Raw genomic sequence first — 25,109 nt, 5'->3', positions numbered from 1 at the left:
GAACTCACTGCCTGAAAGGGTTGTGGAGGCAGGAACCCTCACGACATTCAAGAAGCATTTGGATGAGCACTTGAAATGCCATAGCATACAAGGCAACGTTCCAAATGCTGGAATATGGGATTAGAGTAGACAGGGCTGATGGCCGGCGCGGACACAATGGGCCGAAGGGCCTCTATCCATGCTGTATAACTCTATGACTCTATGACTCTAACATCCAAAAGATAGTATCAGTTACCCAAAGGAAAACAATGCTATCATTGAAGGAACTGTTTTTATTAGAACACAGGAACAAATAACATGCTTGCAAATCAGCAATACAGAAATCTGTAAGCGGATAAAAATCTAAATACCTTAGGGACCTACTTGATCCCCTCATGGGGCCCGGTTTGAAAACTTATATGCTTTAAGCAGTAAAGCAGATGCGCTCCAGTGGGATGTCCTTGTTTGACACCAGTTAAGCACAACTACTTCAAACCATTGTAGTATCATAGTATGTTACAGCACAGAAAGAGGCCATTTGGCCCATCTTGCCTGTGCTGGCTTTTTGAAAGAGCTATCCAATTACTCCCACTCCCCTGCTCTTTCCCCATAGCCCTATATTTTTTTTTCCCTCCAAGTATTTATCCAATTCCCTTTTGGAAGTTATTATTGACTCTGCTTCCACCACCCTTTCAGGCAGTGCATTCCAGATCATCACAACTCGCTGCGTTAAAAATAATGTTTCCTCATGTCGCCTCTGGTTCTTTTGCCAGTCTCCTCAAATTTGTGTTCTCTGGTTACCGACCCTTCTACCACTGGAAACAATTTCTCCTTATTTACTCTTATGTAAATGGTTCATGATTTTGAACACCTCTATTAAATCTCCTCTTAACCTTCACTGCTCTAAGGAGAACAACTCCAGCTTCTCCAGTCTCTCCACACAACTGAAGTCCCTCATCCCTGGTACCATTCTAGTAAATTTCTTCTGCACCCTTTCTAGGGCATTGACACCCTTCCTAAGTGTGGTGTCCAGAATTGAACACAATACTCTAGCTGAGGCCTAATCAGTGTTTTATAAATGTTTAGCATAACTTCCTTGCTTTTGTACTCTATGCCTCTATTAATAAAGGCCAGAATCCCATATGCTTTTTTAACAGCCTTCTCTACTTGCCCCGTCACCTTCAAAGATTTGTGTACATACACCCCCAGATCTCTCTGTTCCTGTACCCCCTTCAAAATTTACCATTTAGTTTATATTGCCTCTCCCCATTCTTCCTACAAAATATATCACTTCACACTTCTCTGCATTAAATTTCAACTGCCATGTGTCTGCCCATTTCACCAGTCTGTCTTTGTGGTCCTGAAGTCTGTTACTACCCTCCACATTGTTTACTACATTCCTGAGTTTCGTATCATCTGCAAACTTTGAAATTATGCCCTGTATATCCAAGTCCAAAAAGAGCAGTGGTCCTAATACTGATCCCTGAACAACAGCACTGTATACTTCCCTCCAGTCTGTTCACAACCGTTCACCCCTACTCTTTGCTTTCTGTCCCTTAGCCAATTTAGTATCCATGCTGCCACTGTCCCTTTAGTCCCATGGGTTTAAGTGTCTGTGTTTGGATTAAACTCAACATAGCCTCTGTGTAGAAAGACATGTCTTAATGGAAGAGACAAACTCCTGTCACCTGCAGTAATTGGATGTGCTTAAGTAGGATCAACATGATTCCATTAAAGAGGCCTAAATGGCAATTATTTTAAGATAGCGTTTGAATGTTGTGGATGATTACTAGGGATAAGTAACGTTCACAGTATTTAACCAATAGTTACCTTCTTTAATCCATGTGGACGTTAGAAGAGCAGCACTATTATCCCAATAACAGCTGTCTAGGTCCTAAGCTCTGAAATTGCCCCCCCCCCCCACCCTGCCACAAAGCCCCTCTGTCTCTCCACCTCTCCCTCCTCCTTTAAGATGTTCTGTAAAACCTATTTTGACCAAGCTTTTGTCACCTGTCCTAATGTCTCCTTATGTGGCTTGGTGTCAAATTTTGTCTGATAATACTCCTGTGAAGCGCTTTGGGACATTTTACTATGTTAAAGGCGCTATATAAATGCAAATTGTTGTTTTTGATTCAGGTAGAGAATCTATCTGAAACAAATAATTCTTATGTAGGTGCTATGAAAGCGACACCATGAAGATCACACATTTTGAAACTTATTGCTGGTTTGGCCAGTGTAGAACATCTCTCTCTCTATTTTCTCAAAGACCTGAGGGGTGAACAGGGAAATGAAAACCATAGGAATATGCTCCCTCATGTGAAGGACAAACCATATGAAGCTGATCCAGGTGAAAATGCTAGAGGAAAAGCTGGAGTTTCTGTCCAAAATGAAGACATTTGTGGATGGGATGAGTTGGACCTGTGGATGACTTGTATGACAATTTTCCTGCACAAAGGAAAATTTAAATGACCATATTTGAAAGGGCTAAGTGAATATATACCTATTGAGAACTCTTGAGTACAAATGGTATAAAAACCCTAGTTGGGGTGATGGACAGTTATCCTCTATGATGGCAGTAAGGTGCTTTTGGCAGTACAAATGTGTCACATTTACTGCTGGTCAGTAACTATGGTACCAAATGGTAATCTACTGCCAATGAAATTTAACCTGTCCTCTCATACTTGAGATGAAACTATTACTTTACCACTTCAGCAGCTGGAGATTAACCACTTGACCTTTGTTAGTCTTAGTGAGTCTGCCTCAATATCTGTTGCTAGTAAATATACCAAGATGATATGCAAGACTAAACTCACCATGTAAACTCTGCTGCAGTAAAGCCAAATTGAAGATCTCATCCCGGATTTTTAAAAAGGGTAGGCTAGTGTTACAGGGAACCAAGCAACTGACCTGTTATTATATCAATATCAAACATTTCAGCTCAAGCAATCAAAGAGGTTAACAAAATGCTCCTTGCAATTGGAGATACCAGAAGAGTGTAAAAGGTGGGTCAATGAATTGAAGCTGATGGTTAGACTCCAGGGAACACGCAACCAATAAAAAACATTCAAACGGGTCCTCCTCCCCCATAAAAGTTTGGGATCTGCTTGTGATAGATCAGATATGGATCTTGCTTCAAATGATAAAAGGCTCTAAAATGAGGCCTCGTCTGTCCTCTCAGGTGAATGTAAAGATCCCATGGCACCATTCGAAGAAGAGCAGATGAGCTCTCTCCTATGTCCTGGCCAATATTTGTCCGTCAGACAACATTGACAGATTATCTGGTCATTTATCTCGTTGTTTGTGGGATCTTGCTGTGAGCAAAGTTTTCCCTACGTTACAACAGTGACTATACTTCAAAATTGCTTCATTGGCTGTGAAGCGCTTTGGGATGGCCTGAGGTCATAAAAGGTGCTATATGAATGCAAGTTCTTTCTTTATTTCTCTAAGGCCCCAATATGCAAGACCCGTGATCAAATAGTGATGCCTTTCCACTGTATTCCAGTTTATAATACGTGCTGCTCCTTTTTTTGGTAGGCAGGTGAATATCCACCCAATCAGACAAAGGCTCAGGCTATGTACCAACATACAAATTTACTTAACTTTAGTACTTTCAATGCTGCACTGGAGAGTCAGCCTTCTTTATGCAGTCAAGTCGCCTTGTAGGATAAGAACTCACAAACTTCTGCCCCAGAGACAAGAGCGCAACTAAATGAGTCAAAACTCATCTAACACTGCTCAATTCTTTTAAATTATGTTTTCATGCAGCATTCTATGCGACTTCTTTTACCATATTTACCATGAGTTCTTTATCTTTTTGTTGAAAATTTGTTAAATAAGTGTCGTTTTCATCATTTCTATTCCAGAATTATTTCCTCAATGCAGAGTTTCAGTTAGCACTTAATATAGGACGAATATGTTGCTGAATAATCTCAGCAAAAGGAATCCCAAATGGGTCCTCAGGATTTCCCTTATTATGTCAAAATGTCTCAAAGTGGTTCACACAATGGATCTTTTTTTGGAGTGCGGTGTCTAATGTCTGTAAACCTATGCTGCACCCATAATGACAATGGGATGAATGAGCAGTTAACATCTGTTGACTTGAGCAGTTAACAAAGCCTGATTGCTTTGCACCATCGTTAAATTTGTTGTGTAAAGATGCAAGCAGGTTATTGAATATGGATTGTAAATTCAAAACTATAGTACAAAGTTAACAAGTCTCGTGTAAGATGAGATGAGAATAAATTATTTCCGACAGCCCAGTGGACATGTGTAATATTCTCTCAGCCAAAACAAATTAAAGCTATAAGAATTATTGTCCCAGAATTTGCTGTAGCAGGCTTTTGTCCATTTAATCTCGATGATGTTTTGCATGGCAAGTTGCTGAAAGTGTGAGCTGATAACGTCGCAGCGAGGGAAACAGGGCATCTGGGACCTGAGTGAACAGGGCAAGCAACTGGGTATCTCCTTAAACAATGTGATTGAAGGACTGACAAGGCAGTGTAAATTAGAGTGGGTGAATTCAGTGTCAAATCAGGTACAGAAAACAAAATAAAGAGAGGGAAAGAAAGATTGGATTAAGAGAGAGAGAAAAAAAGAGACAGAAAGGAAAAGTTAAAAATGAAATTTTATTTTTTTATTTTATTTAAATTTCCAACAATTAATACAGTTAATTTTCAGTGCCAGAGAGGTTGACTGGCAGTAACTAACACTTATCACATTGTTAAAAGGGTACTTAAACTTGAAATGACTTGACTTAACTTTTTGTGGCGAGTTTAGTTTGTATCTGCTATGTAAATACAGCAACTCCACACCATTCAATGCATTTCAATGGCGAGGCAAACAGCGAGATGCCGTTTTCACAAAGCTAACGGCGGAGCAGCGCATCTCGGACACCGACTTTTGCATTTCCGCGTTTGACCGTGCGTTTGCCCTCACCTGAAGTTGCTGTACCATTTGCGCATAAATAACGGCGAGCCCCATTAGCCTCACTGTTATTTTGACAGCAATATCTTTTAAAGAAAAAAGAGCTAGATGAATATTTATTTGGCTGGAGATGGACTGGAGGGCTGCAAGAATAGATGACAATTTCTGTGCAGATATTAAATCAGCTGGTGTTAAATAGGATGTTTAAGTTTGTGCCTGCTGCACAATGTTGTACTGATGTAAAAATAGGACCTTGAATGCTAAAGTAACAAGAGGACCGGAGGCGTTTGAGTTATGATCCTACAGATGTGCTAAAAATTAGGTAGGCAGGAAGAATGACTAATGAGAGAGTCCTTGAACTAGCGCAAGAAGAGAGAAGTGATGATTATGATGAGAAAAATGCCTTACTCTGGGCACATTATTCAGGAGTCACAAGGAAAGATGGGCTGTTACTTCCTGGAAAATTGATGGTAATAGATTAAGTGACAGGAAAAGAAGAACATGATTAGGTAATATGCTGGAATGGGTAGGTGTATCATTATGGGCTGCTACAATCCACCTACGCTGTGATTGGGAGAGAGAGAGACACTAATTCTGTGTGTGTGTGTGTGTGTGTGTGTGTGTGTGTGAAAACGTAACCGAGAGAGAGAGAAAAATATGTGTTTTCTAGGAGATAAAATGGGTTAGTTCGAATCCATGACGGCAGATTGTACATGATCAGTAGAGGGAATAGGCTGATGGGTTGAATGGGTTTTTCTCATTCCATACTGCCTGACATTTATGGAATTTGTGGAAGCCTTCTGATTTTGGGGTTTCACTCAATGACATCTGATAATTCCCCCCCCCCGAAGAATGAATTCCAAAATTTACAATGAAACACAAACATTGGGCTCAATTTTAAAATTAAATTGCGGATGTGTTGGGGGTGGAGGAGGCAGGGGGTGCGGGGGTGTGTGAAAATGGCGAAAATCTCAAGCGGATTCAGAAGCCGGCTCCAACCCGCCGACTTTCGGGTTTGCCACAGAAGCGCCTATGTGCGTGCATGCTTCACGAATCCAGAAGTCCTGTCGGCAATTAAAGCCGGAGGGATGATAGTTCAAGAACCAAATTTATCTCATTGAGGTACTTAAGGTACTTTATTCCTGACGTAGTAAATAGTTAAAACGATTTTAAACTTACCTGGGCTGCTTTCCCACAGCTTCCGATTCATGCTTGGTTTCAGGGCCGGATCAGGCAAAAATAAACAACATAAATTAAATAAAAAACCATTGCACAACGTTAATAAACCAAAATAAACCTACCTTTCCACCATGCTCTGATGTCTCCCTCTCTGATGTCCCTCTCAGCTCCCAATGTCCCTCCCGATCTCCCCCTCCCCCCCGATGTCCCTCTCCGATCTCCCCCTCCCCCCCAGATGTCCACCCCGATCTTCCTCTCTCCACCCCCCCCACCCCGACCTTCTGCGTCCTCCACTTTCTGTTCCAGCGTTGGATGACGTCTCGCTCTCTCTCTTTCTCTCCACCCCCCACCTCGGCATTGCATCTCCTGTTGGCAGCCAGCCTGTCAAATCAGGCTATCTGCCTGGCGCGAAACCCGGAAACAGCTTTAATCTCCATCAATTACATCGCAATCGCGTCAGAAAAGGTATTTTTTTAAATTCAGGTTTGCCACGCACACCTTCAGCACGCCCCCCCCCACCCCCCCCCCGGTGCCAACCCGCCACCATTGTAAAATTGTGCCAAATGTCTTCAAAGGGACTAAAATCTTAAGATAAAATGACTTCGCCTCCCCCTTACATAAGCATCCCATGGCACATGACATGCCACTTCCCTTTGCAAATAGATAGATTCTCACTCATTGATTCAACTGAAGCCGCTGTGTTGTTATGAAGTGCTGTGATTTCCCACATTAAACATACAGTTTGTTCATTACAAACACCACTTCAGATCTGAAAAAGCATGTTTTTTCTCACACAGCTGATTTCACTGAATGTTTTGACCCAAATTCAGGAAAGCACAAAATCCTGATAATCAGAAGGACCACTAACGTTTGCATGAGTACAAAACTTGGATTAATGTTCAATTTTGACATGGCATGTACTACCAGTCAGGACCATCCAGTGCGCGCTCTGTTCAAACTGATGGCTAGTTTTCTATCTAGAGCCTTTCTGATATTTGCGACATCCTTTTAAACAAGATGGTTATCATAACGTCAACTCTTGTAATTGTAGGTGTTTACCAAATTATTGTGAGCACGGTGGAGAATGCTCTCAATCCTGGAGTACCTTTTACTGTGATTGCGCTGGGACTGGCTACACTGGAGAAACCTGCCACAGCTGTGAGTAACACTGGCATTACTTATTTTTCTCTTTGGAGTATGAAGGTGTAGTGCCTTTTTTTTGCAAAAAGGACAATTAATGCAGTTTAAGTTATACTTTGATAATTCCAACCCCAGCTCATGATCTTGAGGAAGATGTTAGTGCATATACCCTAATGGAAAAAGAAGAATTGTCCTGGTCAATTCCTTTAGCCACTTAGACGGTCAGTTGTTCTTTACAGTTGACGCTGCCTATGTTGTTACTACCTGATTTTAAGTCCAAAGCATCACATGAACTGAAGAATTTAATGACGAAACTGGACATATTTTATTGCTTGAAAATGCATTGGTTTTTACCTCAGATTAAAAGGAGGACAGCCTTTTCCATAAGGATAGTCTCTAGCATGTATGAAAGGACAACTGGGAGCCAATTAGAATGTGTGACTAGCCACAGATGCAGTTAGAAATCTGTGTTACTCCTCTGGCTGTTCCTTGGAGCTCATAAATGTAATGAAACTACAGACAATGAAAAACTTATCAAGTGAATATGTTGAAAGATACTGTATAGCTTAACAATGCTTTCAGACTTTGCTTAGCTTTTGGTGATTTAATGGTGAGATTATGAACAAAGTAACATAGGAACAGAAGTAGGCCATTCAGCCCCTTGAGCCTGTTCTGCTATTCAATTAGATCATGGCTGATCTGTATCTTAACTTCATCTACCCACCTTGGCTCTGTAACCTGTAATACCCTTGCCTAACAAAAAGCTACCAATCTCAGTTTTGAAATTTTCAATTGACCCTCAGCCTCAACAGCTTTTTGGTGGAGAGACTTCCAGATTTCCACTCCCTTTTGTAGACTGAGTATTCTGTTGCTAAAGTGTGAAGTTTATAGAAAGCTTTCCCTTGTGCTCATAAATGTGCAATACCTTGATACTATTCATACCACAATCACAGCATCATTGCATCGCTTCTGTGTAACATCACTGCACTTTCTGTGTCTTTCCTCCTTTTAGAATAGCAGGTACTAAGTTTAACCAAAAGTGCAACAATATTGGGAACAGCGGTTTGCTCGGCAGACCCTATGGGTGACTGACTTACTTATTTGAAAGCAGCTAGGAGTGATGTGTGGGGTTTCCCAATGCAAATACATGGTTTTGTGTGGAAAGGGGGGCGAACGTATGAAAATATTGGACAGGAGAAAGGGCGACTGGTTCAAAAAGCCTGCAGCATGCGGTTATGTTGCAACTGGGCATCAGGGCCCCCAATGTTCCCACCCACCAGGAGCATGTAATCTCCTCAGAGAGGCAAACAAAAATCAATGGAAATGAAAATGGGGAGAGATGTATAACGGGCATCTGATCCGTTATTGTCTGTTTTACACTATCGCCCAAAGTCAAAATTAACCCCAATAGCTCTTGCTGCCTCATTCATTAGAGCTAAAATCTTTTCTAGCCCTGAACCAGTGATCGTCGATGTTACCTCAGAAAACAATGAGCCAATCCACCTTGCCATGAGAGGCAACATAAAACAGATGAAAAAACAATACCCTAGGCCAATTCAGGGGAAAACAGGAATTCTGCTCATGAGTCACATCACCCAAGATACCACCTACCTCTTGTACGCAGAGCTATCACCCACAGCCAGGAACTTGCCCAGCTGTCTTTTGAACACTTGCAGTTAATCCACACTCGCGGCACAAGCCAACAACTCGTTCCAAAGGTCAACGACCCTCTGCGAGAAGAAAAGCACCCTAACCTCTAACCCAGTTCTGTGCTTATGTAACTTAGGTTAGGGTTCATGGGGGGACATGCATCTATCTAATTCAAAACCCAGTATTTTTGGAACGTCATCATCCCCCTGATATTACCTGTCCTTGTTAACCCATGTAATTCAGACGGTCACACAGAAGCATCGTGTTCACAAGATGGATACAAATGGGGAAAGTCATTCATTGCATTTCAACTCCTCCATTCACAAAGAACTTACAGTTCACAACTCCCCCTCCCCCCAGCAATCTGCTTCCCCATCATCACAACATTTACTCTTAAGCATTTGTAGAGTGTTTTCCTTTACTACCCTACCATTGTTCATCCTCGTCACTCTTTGTGTGAAGAAGAACTAAGTTTACCCTTCTGTAGTTTGAACCAGTGCCCCCTTCTCCTGCTATTACACTATCATGCTTAATTATTAAATCATAGAAATTACAACACAACCTAGGATGCCCATCATGCCTGTGCCAGTGCTTTGGCCCTCAACTGGAGCTATCTACTCTAATCCTATTTCCCTGACCTTTCCCCATATTCTTTTATCATCTTCCTTTCAAATACTTCCCAATAGCTTCAAGTTAAATACAGTGCTCTAATGCCAGTTGAAGTCAAATTTTACTCAACCATACACTTTTCACTTGACTGAACTCTCACAAAGTAATAGCCCCTTTTGTACCACGTACTCAAACCCACTCAAAAACATCAGCCAGCACAATCAACCACTTGAAACACAGCCACTACTTTCAAAGCAGCCAATCAGCATTGCATCCAGAATACCTAATTAAATGTTAGGTTATTAGTAAAACTAGAAGTCACTGCTTGCAAAAACAAGCACCAATTCAATAGCTCCTGTCTAACATCTAACTGGTCAGAAAATATAATTTAGTGTTCGTTCTCATTCACTCACTCTCACTCCCTCAACTCACACTCCCTCAATTCACTCACTCACTCCCTCAACTCACTCGCTCAACTCACTCACTTCCTCAACTCAACTCAACTCACTCACTCCAGTCATGTCCAAACATTCTCTAGTCAACGTGTGGGGCCTTCTCACGCTGGACTCTCATGTTTACTGCTCTGGATATGCCTTTTCTGTACCCTTCAATATTGTAAATCTCTGATTCTATCAGATCTGCTTTGTGTGAAAAGCTCTGTTATGCTAACTAATGTTTAATGGCCCCTTTTCCACTGTGTTTCCATGTGTGTGAATCCCGAGGTCGGGGATGGCGTGTGGATTCCAGAATTCCAGTGGAATGTGTAATATTGCACGTGGACAGGTTTTTAAAAATCACGGCTGTGAATTTTGTTTTGTGGCTACAGGGTTTTCCTGATGTCAGGTCCTAAAAACTGCATGGCTGGCCTGGGTGCATGAGCTGCTCAGTGATTTAGTATGGACTTGCTCCCATGAGAACGTGGATTCAGTCTAGACCCAGATTCTAATGGGACAAGTTCACAGCAAATAGCTGCCATATTTCAACAGTAATTGGCCAGGCGCGTTGAGATTCAAGATTCTTGTGGAATGCAGTGGTTGTTTTTAATGCTTGAGATTCACACAGGAAAGAGAAAGAAAGAACTTACATTTGTATAGCACCTTATACAACCTCAAGACAAACCAAAGTGCTTTACAGCCAACAAAGTACTTTTTTGAAGTGTAGTCACTGTTCTAATGTGGGAAACACGTCATTGTTGGCAAAAGAACCAAAGGTGACGTGAGGAAATACTTTATCACACAGCGAGTGGTTAGAATCTGGAATTCACTGCCAGGGGGGTGCTGGAGGCAGATTCAATCATGGCTTTCAAAAGGGAACTGGATTAGTACTTGAAAGGAAAAATATTGCAGTGCTATGGGGATAGGACAGGGGAGTGGGACTAGCTGGATTGCTCTTGCATAGAGCTGGGCACAGACTCAATGAACTGAATGGCCTCCTTCTGTGCTGTAACCTTTCTATGTTTTTAAATATTTGCGCACAGCAAGGTCCCACAAACAGCAATGTGATCCTGACCTGATAACCTGATATTGGCCAGGAATCCCCTGCTCATCTTTGAAATAGTGGCGTGGGATCTTTTACATCGACCTGAGAGGGCAAACGGGGCCTCAGGTTTAAAGTGTCATCCGAAAGACGACACCTCTGACAGTGCAGCACTCCCTCAGTACTGCACTGGAGTGACAGCCGAGATTATGTGCCCAAGGCTCTGGAGTGCAACATGAACCCACAACTTTCTGACCCAGAAGCGAAATGCTACCACTGAGTCATGGCTGACACCTATGAGACGTCACCTGAGCAAACAGAATACACTAATATATTCCAACATATGAATAATAGAATTCATTATTAAACCTGACGATTGTGATAAATTACTCATGATGGAAAGGTTGCGATATCTATCCGACCTTTGTATTTTGAATTAAAAAATAATGAAAATGATTTAAATAAAAGCACTTTCTTATGTATGTTCTTAGTTACCATACTGTTTCATGGAATTTTAAGGCAGTCGCTTTGAGTTTTTTTATCTGGCATGGGAATAAGTAGGGAGCAGTAGCAGTAAGAGTTTTATAACCTTACACTCAAATTTAAGCAGGCTTGTTAGTTTTTGCTGTATTTAGAGGAGTTAATGTTTAGTTTGTCTGAAAGCAATCACAGAATAAACACAGCACAAGTGTATTTAGAGTGGTGGGCAGTGATAGCACCCTCGTGTTGAAAACAGAAGGTTGTGAATTCAATCCTCACCCCAGGACTTGAACATATAATGGAGGCTGACAAGCCAGTACAGTAATGAGCGAATGTCTCATTTAAAAAGATGCTACTATTTGGATGAGATATTTAACCCAAGAACCAGTCCATTGGTGCAGGTGGATGCTTAATATCACATGGCAGCATTTGAAGAGGAGCATGGAGTTGTTTTAATGTCCTCCATTGGTGGTTGTGTCAACCAGCTGCCTAGGCCCTAGGCTCTTGAATTCTCTCACTAAACCTCTCTGCCTCTCCTCTTCTAAGACTCTCCTCAAAAGCCAAGCTTTTGGTCACCTGTCCTAATGTCTCCTTCTTTGGCTCAGTATCCAATTTTGTCTGATTACACTCCTGTGAAGCGCCTTGGGACCTTATACTATGTGAAAAGCACTATATAAATACAAGTTGTTGTTCTGGTAAAATATTCCTCCCTCAGTCAACATCACCAAAAACAGGTTAATGAACATTTTCATCTCATTATTCTTCATGGGATGTTGTTATGTTTATCTTTATTCGTTCATGGGATATGGGCATCGTTTACAAGGCCAGCTTTTATTGCCCATCCCTAATTGCCCTTGAGAAGGTGATGGTGAGCTGCTGCCTTGAACCGCTGCAGTCCGTGTGGTGAAGGTTCTCCCACAGTGCTGTTAGGTAGGGAGTTCCAGGATTTTGACCCAGCGACAATGAAGGAATGGCGATATATTTCCAAGTCGGGATGGTGTGTGACTTGGAGGGGAACGTGCAGGTGGTGTTGTTCCCATGTGCCTACTGCCCTTGTCCTTCTAGGTGGCAGAGGTCGTGGATTTGGGAGGTGCTGTCGAAGAAGCCTTGGCGAGTTGCTGCAGTGCATCCTGTAGATGGTACACACTTAAGCCACGGTGAGCCAGTGGTGAAGGGAGTGAATGTTTAGGGTGGTGGATGGAGTGCCAATCAAGCGGGCTGCTTTGTCCTGGATGGTGTCGAGCTTCTTGAGCATTATTGGAGCTGCACTCATCCAGGCAAGTGGAGAGTATTCCATCACACTCCTGACTTGTGCCTTGTAGATGGTGCTTCTATACCTACATGACAATTCTGACTGCAATTCAAAGTAATTCATAGTGTGAACTGCTTTAAGGTATCTCTGAGGTATGTTATAAGCCACTATATGAGTATAAATCTTTCTTTATTTCATGATAGGCCTTAAAATATAACAGACATATTCAGCTATTGTATTACAAGCTGATGACCTGTGATATTGCTCATGGACAAATAAAAAGTTCCCTCTCTTCCTGTAACTGAGTTTCTACTTATCTCTATATCTTCCCCTCTATCTTTTTATCTTACACTTTTTCTATCTCTTTCTCACACATACACCCAGTCCACCTCTGCATTTCTTTTCTCACTTTGTCCATTTCTTCAAATCTCTTGCTCATTCTGTTTCTCTCCTGAATATCTCTACCTTCTCTGTATATCTCTGATTTTTAAAAAATTCTCTTTCTATGTCTGTGTGTTTCTTTCCTCTCTCCTCTCTGCATTTCTCTTACTCCGTCCTTTCCTTCTCGACTCCCATGCAAATCTGTAGCCAGATTTGAGACACCAAGCTTGATATTAGTATGAACTATCTTGTGTTTTCTCCGGGTATTGGGTTAATTCTCAACCTTCTTTTGTAGTCTGATCAGAACAGAAGTTCAACCAGACACTGACTGATTTGTCGAAGATAAATTTGTCATAGATAAACGGATATGGCATATTTGTTTCCTAGTCTAATTATGAATGGATCTTTTCTGGTCTCTTGCCTCTCATCTCTTTTGAGATTGGAGTTTGTTGAATGTTGTTGGAAATATTGAAATATTAGTGTGTGTATTGGGAACAACACTTCCTCTACATTAACTAATTTGTTGTGTGATCTATAAACAGGGGTCTTTTGTACATTGAATGATTATGAGGTCCTGAACTATTTTTCATTATTTTTACAAGGTTGCCTTCGGTTTGTGTTATTCTGTTCTTACCTGTCCCCTACCTCTGATTTGCAACTCCTGGAATGTTGAAGGATGCAGCTTTGTGTTTCACTGGGTCTTTCTGTGAAATCTCAAGCCTCAGTCCTGCAATCTGGCCCCTCCACTCTCTTCCCCATTTCCTTTCTCTCAGGGTAGACCTGGCCGCTCACTGAGCCTTGTTGTGAAATCTCAATTCTAGGTCGTGAACTTCCACACAACAGGAGGTCAGGGGCAAGGGTCAGGATTGCACAGAACGATTTAATGAAGCTTAAAAAGCTACAAACGGGCCTTGAAATGTCGCTAAGCTAGTGTCGCGACGGAGCATCGAGGTCAAATCCGTAGCTGGAAGTCTAGAGGCCGAGTCCATTGCCAGGAGGAAGCGGAATGGGCGAATTGGAGGCTTGGAGATAGCGGAGATGCTGAATCTGGCCGTAGACGGCAATGGAACAAGCAGAAGTGAAGCTGATGTTGCACATACATGCCAGAGATAGGGAGGATGGGTAATGACCAAGAAGGAATGCCAAGGACAATTGGGTGAGGTCAGCTAATGGAGCGGCACACACTGTCAAGATCCTTTAGAAAGGCATGGAATATTTGGATTTGGAAGGGGTCTAGAAATGACATTCTGGATGGGCCCCAGTCAATAGAATGCTAGGGTGGATGATTAATAGAGATGAGGAAAGAGGTTGAATTTTGTTTCCCCCAAAGATCTAGTTGGTTGGTGTCTTTATTTATTTTAATACGTGGGTTGATGGAGTCTGGGATACTGGTTGACAGATATGATCTGATGAGTATGTCTGTATTAATTAATTTCCCTCTTTGCAGAGTGCCAGCATTCCTCAGCTTTTAGTGAGGACAGGTTCAGCTGGGCTGAGATTGTCTGAGTCACGTCCTGCTGGGGCTGTCTGCTTTTTTTCTTATGACTGAATTTGCAGCGGTTGTTTGCAACAGAATGGCTGGCTTTGCCACTTCAGAGAGCACTAGCCTGTAGAGTAGACTGGCAGGTGTTTCATGGTCGTTTTTTTCCTGGTGCTAGTGTCACAAACCTATTGAATTCAATTTCATAATTTGTATCTTGGGATTTGAACTTTCAACCTCTTGGGTTGCTGGTGGAGGACCATAACCACTACCCTACTGTGCCCTACCTTCCCACCTTGGAAACACTGAGAAGACGGTGATTCCCAAATATATCAACAAAGTGCTGGAACTTTTCAAAACAGAACTAGCGTGCCGTTGGGGTCATCACAAGCATGGCTTCCAGAGAACAATGTCCCTCTTCAACCCCTAGGCAACCTGCTGATATTCTCACCGAGCTTTCTTCTAAGGGTATAAGTGCTGCTACAATACCAGATCTGAGGGATTCAGACACGTATTCAACTGAATGCCAGGCCCACTGCTCAGCCAACCCTGTTACGGCAGATGTCAAATTCATCAATTAACTGGGAGAAACATGTTCCTAGGATGAATGCTTTACAGATGTGTTCAGAGTACAGAGTACTAAGTTAACCTTTCAGCTCAGCATTTAGCAAGAACAGACAACATTGTAGCCAGTCCATTCGCCCAAAGAGGTACTCAACCAGAAAGGGGAAGAGAGAGAGAGAGATAACTGTACCTGTACCTGCATTACCTTTGTTGTATTATTTGACTGCTTCTGTTTTCAGCTACATTTTTGCTGGATACTAATAAAAAGGCCTAGACGTGCCTCAGTTTGAAGGCTCAGTTCTTAGGATGAAGAACTGCACCTGCATTTGAATGGATTCCTCTTCCTCCTCCAAATCCAGCACTGCTGATGGAATTCCCATGCTGAACACTGTAGTCACTGCTAACTAAAAGCAGCTGTTATCAGCAATAACGTAATAGAAAAAGAATATTGCAATGTCTTCCTCAAGTCGGGATTTGTCTTAAAATCGATCTATTTATAACACATATAAGTGCGCTGTCCCACAAACTCTGCTCAGGGAATCAGATTCACAGGCCCGGCACCATTCTTAATTAAACAGGCCTTGCCAATTGTCACTCGTTGGGAGTGACAAACACTCGTTCTGTTATTGATAATGTAAGCTATTTTGATGTTTAAATGGGCTTTGCAATCAGAGTCACTCTTAGTGATACAGTACCATAGTAACCGTTTCAGGCAGGAGAAGACCTTCGGTCCATCTAGCCCACCTATCCACAGTATTCCCTTGGTGCATTTCTAATAACTCTGAATCCCATTTGTTGACGAGAACTTGTCTAGTTCCTTCGCGAAACCAATTAAGGTTTCTTGTTCCACCAATCATGCCAGTAATTTGTTCCACTAATATCTGTGGATTTTGAACTTTTCTATAAATAGGGAACCCTGGAAATAATGATGCCCCTGGAGACTCACTATAAATATTGGCATACTCCAGGGGACTCCTGTCTTAATTTCCAAAAGATCATATCAGCGATGCAAAGGAAAACAGAGGCATTGTTGCAGAAAACATTTTTTATCCGTATACATAGAACAGAACCAATGTAAGTGCTAGTTCTGTACCACCTCGAAAGCTATGTATTGATGTGTCTAATCTGCTTCTCTCTAACATTTCTTTGCATACGGCACTGGGAATAATAGCCTTGAGGTCCTGGTCTTTAACCTAGAACCTACACCCTCTTTAAGAACTACATCCTAATTCATTGGTTCCCATGTGAGGCTTTTCCACCCATTCTGTTATGACTATTTACCCTGGCACCTGTGAGGCTACAGCCTTAAGGACTGCTGGCCACACAAGAAAAATCACCCTCAAATGCAACTTTCCTGCTCTTGAGTTCCCCTGCTTTTCCTTCCCTTGTGGGTGACCACTTGCTCGCCAGTTCCATCGCACATTTGTATTTGCATTCCCCTGTGCTAATGTCCTCATCCACATCACGTGGGTGAGTTGAAGTTTTTGCAGAAAGCAGCGACAACAACAATTTTTAGAGTGCCCCTCAGGTAAGGAAATGTCTGATTGCTTTACAGGAGCGGAGGATGTTGAGTGGAAGGCAGGAAAGGTTAAGTGCAGCATTAAATGGACAATTGAAGATATTGGTTTTTAAAAAGCTTTTAAAGGAGAAAGGTGGCAAGGCAGAAAGTCCAAAGAGCAAAAGCAAGGGTGAAGTGACTGAAAGAATTGCTTATGATGATGGGGTGAAGGGAGCTGGGGATGATCACCGAGGGGGAAGAGCAGATCATGTGGGTTGAGACATGTGATTAGCAGTTGTTTCTCATTTCAATTTGATACATGCTAACCTCCACTGGTTCTACTCCTGCTTCTGGTGAACATCAACCAAGATACATAACAATTGTGATCCAAGTCCAGCATCGTCAATACTCTTGACTAGAAAGTGAAACAACAATGGTGTTTGTCCAAAAAGTTGAAACCTTCCAAATAGGATCCACAGCAATAAAATTTTGTTTTACCTGGTCAGGTTTCAAGTAATTTGTGTATAAGAGAGAAAGAAAGACTTGCATTTATATAGCGCTTTTCACGACCTCGGGACGTCCCAAAGCGCTTAGAACTGGGCTGAAAACTTGCTTAAGTGTAGATCTCAGTCATTGTGGCGTATAGTGCAGTTGTACAACACATCTTGTGTCAGTTTCGCATCACACCAACATAACATGAAAAGCAAAGACTTGCATTTATACAGCAGTACATCGCATTCCCTCCGAAACATCTCTGAAGTGCGCTGACTTGTGTAGGCAACTGTAGCAGCCATTTTGCTCATAACAAGATCTCACAACAACAACTGTCTTTTTGGTAGTGTTCATGGATGTTGACCACGATATGGGGATTTCTTTTAATAATCATGGAACCTTTAACATCCACGTCAACCACCTTAGTTTAATACCTCATAGAAAAGACAACACCTCTAATAATAGCACTGAAGTGTCAGCCTACACGATGACTCAAGTCCTGGAATCGGACTTGAATCCACAACCTTCTGACTGACTCGAGAGGTCTATCAATTGACCCAAGCTGACACTCGGCTTAACGACAACATAAGTCTACCAAGCCTCTGAATATTCAACATTTTATTGAACTTAAAACTGAAGCTTGGTCAGTGAGATCAACTAAGTTTCTAGTTTCCTGGCCAATATTTATCCTATATTTATCCCTCAATGAGCATCATTAAAGAACAGATTATCTGGTCACTATCACTTTGCTGTTTGTGGGACCTTGCTCTGCGCAAATTGGCTGCCGCATTTCCTATATTACAACAGTGACTACACTTCAAAAGTACTTCATTGACTGTAAATCGCTTTGGGATGTCCCGAGGTTGTTAAAGGCGCTATATAAATGCAAGTCTTTCAAATCTGTCTTTCTTTTCAGTGGTTTAAAAAAAACATAATTGATTATCCTGTTGAGTCTTAGAAATTTCAGCAACAGTCGAAGGCCTGTAACTGGACTTCTGCACAAGTCTTTAAGTAGATTAACATGGAGCAGTGAGAATGCGCAGGAAAACTGCTATTCACTCGTGGTATTCCAAATAGAGTAGCAGCGCACCAATAGTTATAATCAAGAGCAAAGTTTAAATCTTTGTAAGATATTGTATTGTAGCAACAGTGGTGTAGCAGCAGCTGTTGTGAGATTGTAGCAACAACTGCACCATCTGCCCAATAGGACACTTCTGCGAGCTTAACCTCTCATGGTTTTCATGGGACTGAATTACCTCTGGTTCAATATCCAGATGGACCTGGCAGTTCATACAGACAGGAAAGATGGAAAGGCAGAATCAGACAACCTCAAAGCTGGGAGATAGAAGGCAATGATGAGAAATGATTGAGGGTGAAAAGCATGCAGAAACAAAAAGTGAAGACAGTAACAATAGAAATAAGGAGACGGAAATAATAAAATAGAGTGAGGAAAATGGGAACATAGGAAGGAACATGTAGGCCATTCAGCCCCTCGAAGCTGTTCCGCCATTCAATTAGATCATGGCTGATCTGAACCTCAATTCCATTTCCCTGCCTTTGCTCCATATCTCTTAATACACTTATCTAAAAAAATCTATCTATTTCAGTTTTGAAATATTCAATTGACCCCCAGCCTCAACAGCTTTTTGAGAGAGAGAGCTCCAGATTTCCACTACCCTTTGTGTGAAGAAGTGCTTCCCGACATAACCCCTTAACATCCCAGATCTAATTTTAAGGCTATGCCCCCTTGTTCTGGATTACCCCACCAAATGAAGTAGTTTCTCTCTATCTACTCTATCAAATCCATTAATCATCTTAAATTACCTCAATTAGATCACCCTTTAATCTTCTCTATGCAAGGGAATACAAGCCGAGTCTATGCAACCTGTCCTCATAATTCAGCCGTTTTAGCACCAGTATCATTCTGGTGAATCTGCGCTGCACTCCCTCCAAGGCCAGTATACCCTTCTTGAGGTGCGGTGCGTAAAACTGAATGCAGTACTCAGGATGCAGTCTAAACAAAGCTTTATGCAACTGTAGCATAACTTCCACCCCTTTGTATAACAGCCCCTTTGAAAATAAAGGCTAACATATTAAATTATTTTTTGTACCTGTCCACTAGCTTTTAGTGGTTTTTGTACCTGGACCCTTATATATCTCTGCTTCTCCACAGTTCCTAGCTTCTTACCATTTAGAAACTATCTTTCTTAGATGAAAAGAGCAGGGTTACCAACACCTGTGATTTTGAAAGGGAAGGCGGGGACAGCATCCAAATGGCAGTCTCGAGGTAGCGGCAAAGTAAGGCCAGAATAGTCAGGAGATTCATTTTAATCATTTTCTGGCTGAATTGCATTCACAACTAAAAATTGAGTTGTGAGCATTGCAAATCACATTGTCGACAACACTGAAAAAGAGAGAAATAAATAGAGAGGTGCAGGAGAAAGAGAATCCGACATTGAGAGATAGAAGAACAGAAAACATAACTTTAATGAGAGGAAATTATGAGTGCAAAGAGATTAGAGAATAAAAGAACAGGAAAAATCATTTTTTTATTATAAATGAAAAAGTCACACCTCTCAAACATCTCAAAGCATTTCATGCAAGATTAATTACTTTGATAGCAGGGACTGTTGTTATGTAGGTGTACTTGGCAGCCATTTTGTACCTAGCAAGATCCCACAAACAGCAACAACTTGTTATTTTGACTGGATATTCTGTTTTTGGCATTGTTGGTTGAGATAAGACACTGGGAGAATGTTCTGCCCATCTTCAAATAGTGTTTTGGGATTTTGAATGTGAACTTGAACTACTAGACCAAAATTCAGTTTAAAAGCTCATCCAAAAAATTTGTATTTATATAGCGCCTTAATATATCTCTCAGATCATCTCAAAGTGCTTCACAACGAATTAAATACATCTTGAAGTGCAGTAACTGTTGTTATAACCTCCTGCGAAGGCTCAGTGCTTGTTTTCCTCCTCTGAAGTGCCTTGAGAGTATTTTTCTACATTAAAGATGTTATTTAATTATAAGTCATTGTTGTTATGTAGACCAATAAAGCAGCTGCTTCATGCAGAACAAGGTCCCACAAGCAGAAAATAAGACCAATGACCAGTTAATCTGTGTTTAATAGTATTCGTGAGAGAGGAATGTTGATTAGGAAAACAGAAGAACTTCGTTCTCCTCTTCAAATAATATCAAGGGATCTTCTAGCCTTCCAGTCAGTCTAACCTCGGTGGTGGGCAAATTATTGGAATCAATTCTAAGGGACAGGGTAAACCGTCAGTTACAAAGGCATGGATTTGTTAAGGGAAGGTCGTGTCCGACTAACATGATTGAATTTTTTGAGGAGGTAACAAGGAGGGTCGATGAGGGTAGTGCATTTGATGAAGTGTACATAGATATTAGCAAGACTTTTGACAAGGTCCCACATGGCAGACTGGTCAAAAAAGTACAAGCCCATGGGATCCAAGGCAGAGTGGCAAATTGGCTCAGTGGCAGGAAGCAAAGAGTAATGGTTGACGGGGGTTTTTGTGACTGGAAGGCTGTTTCTAACTGGGTTCCGCAAGGCTCAGTACTAGGTCCCTTGCTTTTTGTGATATATATTAATGATTTGGACTTAAATGTAGGGGGCATGATTAAGAAGTTTACAGATGAAACAAAAATTGGCCTTGTGGTTGATAGTGAGGAGAAAAACTGTAGACTGCAGGAAGATATCAATGGACTGGTCAGGTGGGCAGAAAAATGGCAAATGGAATTCAATCCGGAGAAGTGTGAGGTTATGCATTTAGGGAGGGCAAACAAGGCACGGGAGAACACAATAAATGGGAGGATACTAAAAGGTATAGAGGAAGTGAGGGACCTTGGAGTGCATGTCCACAGATCCCTAAAGGTAGCAGGACAGGTAGTTAAGAAGGCACATGGAATACTTTCCTCTATTAGTCGAGGCATAGAATATAAGATCAGGGAGGTTATGCTGGAACTGTATAAAACACTGGTTAGGCCACAGCTTGAGTACTGAGTATGGTTCTGGTCACGACATTACAGGAAGGATGTAATTGCAGTAGAAAGGGTACAGAGGAGATTTATGAGGATGTTGCCAGGACTGGAGAATTTTAGCTATGAGGAAAGATTGGATAAGCTGGGGTCATTCTCTTTGGAACAGAGGAGGCTGAGGGGTGATTTAATTGAGGTGTACAAAATTATGAGGGGCCTAGATAGAGTGGATAGGAAAGACCTATTTCTCTTTGCTGAGAGGTCAGTAACCAGGGGGCATAGATTTAAAGTGATTGGTAGAAGGATTAGAGGGGAGCTGAGGAGAATTTTTTTCACCCAGGGAGTGGTGGGAGTCTGGAACTCACTGCCTGAGAGGATGGTAGAGGCAGAAACCCTCAACTCATTTAAAAAGTACCTGGATGTGCACTTGAAGTGCCGTGACCTACAAGGCTACGGACCAAGTGCTGGAAAGTGGGATTAGGCTGGGTGGCTCATTTTCGGCCAGCGTGGACACGATGGGCCAAATGGCCTCCTTCTGTGCCATAAATTTTCGATGATTCTACATCTGCCTGAATCAGCAAAACAATCAAACAGAACCTTAGGTTAACGCCTCACCTGAAGACAGCACTTTTAAGAATGCAGTGCTCCCTCTCAGTACTGTACTTGAGTCTAACATTATGTGCTCAAGTTCTGAGGTGAGCCTTGAACCCACAACCTTCTGATTTGGAGCGATGCTCCAACTCAACTAAGCTGGCACATTAAAAGGAGAGGGATCTGACCCACCAGGAATTCATCCACGTTGTAGAATAAGCGCTTGCTCCAAAAAAAAAGAAAATGATTTAAACATTCATAAAACTTCAAACTGTGGTAGTGATTCATGTTTTCCTTTTTAAATAATTTATTTTTTGAACAACGGATAAAGAGAATTAATTTTCCCAGGCCATTAGAAGCTGAGCCATTTCAGTCTGTAATGTAATTGGATTTTTCAAAACAAATTAACTGATAAACCCCAAACAGTAATTTGCGGATTCGAAATGTGTTCTTTGTAGATGATGTTAATTTTAAAATGTGAGAGGGAACAATGGGATGAACCAAAGATGTTTGCCACAGAAGGGATATTAGACCAAGGTCCTCTTTACTTGTTTCAGTGCTTCAGTTGGACATTGAAGATCCCATGTCACCATTTGAAGAACAGCAGTCGAGTTCTCCGAGTGTCCTGGTCAACATTCCTCCCTCAACCAGCACCACCAAAACAGATTTAACTGGCCATTCAGCTCATCGCTGTTTGCAGAGTCGCGCTGCGCACAAAATGGCTGCCACGTTTGCCTACATAAAAAGTCACTGCACTTCACCCCATGTAAAGAATTTTGTGAGGTTTTTGATAAATGCAATGAGATGCTGTGTCAGTGGGAGTCTTTTTCATGTTGTCAGAATTAGAGATTAAAATAAATTGATAAACTTAAGAAAGGTTGTGACAAATGATGCAGCATCAATAACTTGATTCTGTATTGAAGTATATAAGAACATCAGAAAAATGAAACAAGGTACAAACCATTTGTCCCTTTCAGCTCATTCCATTCACAAACCATGTTCAATTTGCATTATCATGGACTCCATCCAACTCACTGAATCTCCCTAGGGAATTGACCAACACATGTGAACCCTCCAACAAGTTAAAACTGAAGCTTTATCTCAAACCAGGAATGTAATGAAGAAACCCCAGGATACTAATTCAATCCTACAACCAATGCACTATTACATTATAGTGGTGCAGGTGCGCAGGTCTTCCTCAGTCAACTGCACAGTGTAAACAAGCCCAGGGTTGAGGAATCCATGGCTTCCTCGACCCGCTAAAACGTACATCCTACAGTTCTGTCACTGGGATAATGGAGCCACATTTGGTAACGCAAAAATGTGCGGAGTCAGTTCTGCAGGTAAATCTGTACGGGTTGCCACGTAACAGCAGAGCCTAGCACCACTGCAGAATCAGCTACTCTGTCCAAATGTAACAGTGGGAGAGCAATGCATGGACATTGCTCTCCCAAATTGGATGCATCACAAGTCCAAGTATAAAAGTGGCTTGATTCAACTCTGAAGAGTCGCATTCCATAGTTGATTCACCCATTGTTCCGGAGACCGAGCGGACAATTTTAACCTAACCCGCCCGTCGGGAAACTGACACGGATTGGGTGCAACGCTTGTTTTTTGCAGCCAGCCCTAGGCCCCAAGCTCTGGAATTCCATCCCTTAACCTCTCTGCCTCTCTACCTCTCTCTCCTCCTTTAAGACGCTTCTTAAAACCTACCTCTTCACCTGTCTTAATATCTCTTTATGTGGCTCGGTGTCAAATTTTGTTTGATAATCACTTCTGTGAAGCGCCTAGGGATGTTTCACTATGTTAAAGGCACTATATTAATGCAAGTTGTTGTTGTCGTTGCCCAATTTTACTCTCCATTGAAGTCAACGGAGAGTGATGTAAAACCAGCATTCCACCCAACCCTGCGGGTTTCCTGCCCGGCGGGTTAGGTTATAATTACTCCCCAAGTGTCCACAACAGTATTTACTTATCTACATCTGGCCTTATCCTTATAATATTTAAATCTTATTCCTAAACAGATATTCGTCTAGCTTTTTTTTGTAAGGAGTTAATTGACCTATCAATAACTGCTTTTGCCAAGAGTTTGTTCCATACATCTGCTGCTCTCTGGGGAATTGCTGTAATCTCTCGTCTTGCTTGAGGCTATTTTGTACTCTGTCCTCTATTTTTGCGATTGTTGTCTAAAGGTGCTTTGACACTTGTAGTTCGGTGGCTGGTTTTAACTACGTGAAGAAGGGGAACATCACTCCTGTGACTCAACAAACCAAAGTGCCAAATCTAAAAAGCACTTTAAGTAACTTCTTTACATTAACACTGTCCCTGCCTCAGCATTTTTAAATGACCTGGATCTGTCCCAAAGGTATAATAGACAGGTTACAGCAGTGTAGTGGTAATGGTACTGGACTAGCAGCCCAGAAGTTGAAAGTTAAATCCCACCATGGTAAGTTATGAAACTGAACTCAATAAATGTGGGCTGGCACCAGGAGAAAATGACCACAAAAGCTGTCAAATTGTAAATTCCCAGCTGCTTCACTAATGGGAATGGGACCTAGTACCCCTATACGTGCCTCCAATCCCACTCTCAGTGGCCTCTGCAGTGGCTTAGCAAAAACAGGGTAATAGGGATGGGCAATAGATGGTCTTATCACCATCACATACAACCCTGTAATTAATTATGCCTTTCACATCGAAACGTTACAATGAGCAGACGTCCCATATCATCGGACGTAGAGATCTGAAGTCACTAATTCCCAGGGACGAGGGACTTCAGTTGTTAGGAGAGACTAGAGCAGCTGGGATTGTTCTCCTTAAAGCAGAGAGGGTTAAGGGGAGATTTAATAGAGGTATTCAAAATCATTAAGGACTTAGATAGGGTAAATAAGATTAAACTATTTTCATCGGCAGAAGGGTAGGTAACCAGAGGACACAGATTTAAGGTAAATGGCAAAAGAGCCAGAGGTAAGATGAGTTTTTTTTTACGCAGCAAGTTGTTATGATCTGGAATGCACTGCCTGAAAGGGAGGTGGAAGCAGATTCAATAGTAACTTTCAAAAGAGAATTGGATAAATACTTGAAGGAGAGAAAATTGCAGGGCTACAGGGAAAGGGCAGGGGAATAGGACTAATTGGATAGCTCTTTCAAAGAGCCGGCACAGACAGCATGGGCCGAGTGGCCACCTTCTGTGCTGTAAGATTCTATGATTCTATGATTTGGAACGGGTACCTAGGGAGGGAAGAAATTTAGCAACGAGGAGACCTTCTCCCTAATATAGGGCCACGGACCAGTATCTGCCACTTTTCTTCAGCCTTCATTGGCCCACTACAGCAGCGAGGAGACTCAAGTCCCTAGAGGCTGTGAGAAAAAAAAAACAATGGCAGCAACGTTTGAGCAGCTGGAAGCCCAACACTGACAGCTG

The 25,109-nt window shown here is 41.9% G+C and overlaps 1 protein-coding gene across 1 annotated transcript in view; it reads left to right on the top strand.

Annotated features, from left to right (window-relative positions):
* LOC137323529 (contactin-associated protein-like 5) overlaps positions 1-25,109 on the top strand; it is a 930,346-nt gene that overhangs the window by 514,594 nt on the left and 390,643 nt on the right. Inside the window, exon 11 of the mRNA XM_067987099.1 lies at positions 7,133-7,239. Within this exon, the coding sequence (XP_067843200.1) occupies positions 7,133-7,239 (107 nt within the window). The remainder of the gene's footprint in view (positions 1-7,132; positions 7,240-25,109) is intronic.

Source organism: Heptranchias perlo, chromosome 7 (genome assembly GCF_035084215.1).
Source record: "Heptranchias perlo isolate sHepPer1 chromosome 7, sHepPer1.hap1, whole genome shotgun sequence".
In the NCBI taxonomy this organism is placed as follows: Eukaryota; Metazoa; Chordata; class Chondrichthyes; order Hexanchiformes; family Hexanchidae; genus Heptranchias; species Heptranchias perlo.
Note: the sequence above shows the minus strand (reverse complement) of the source record. Positions and strands in the feature narration are given on the sequence as shown.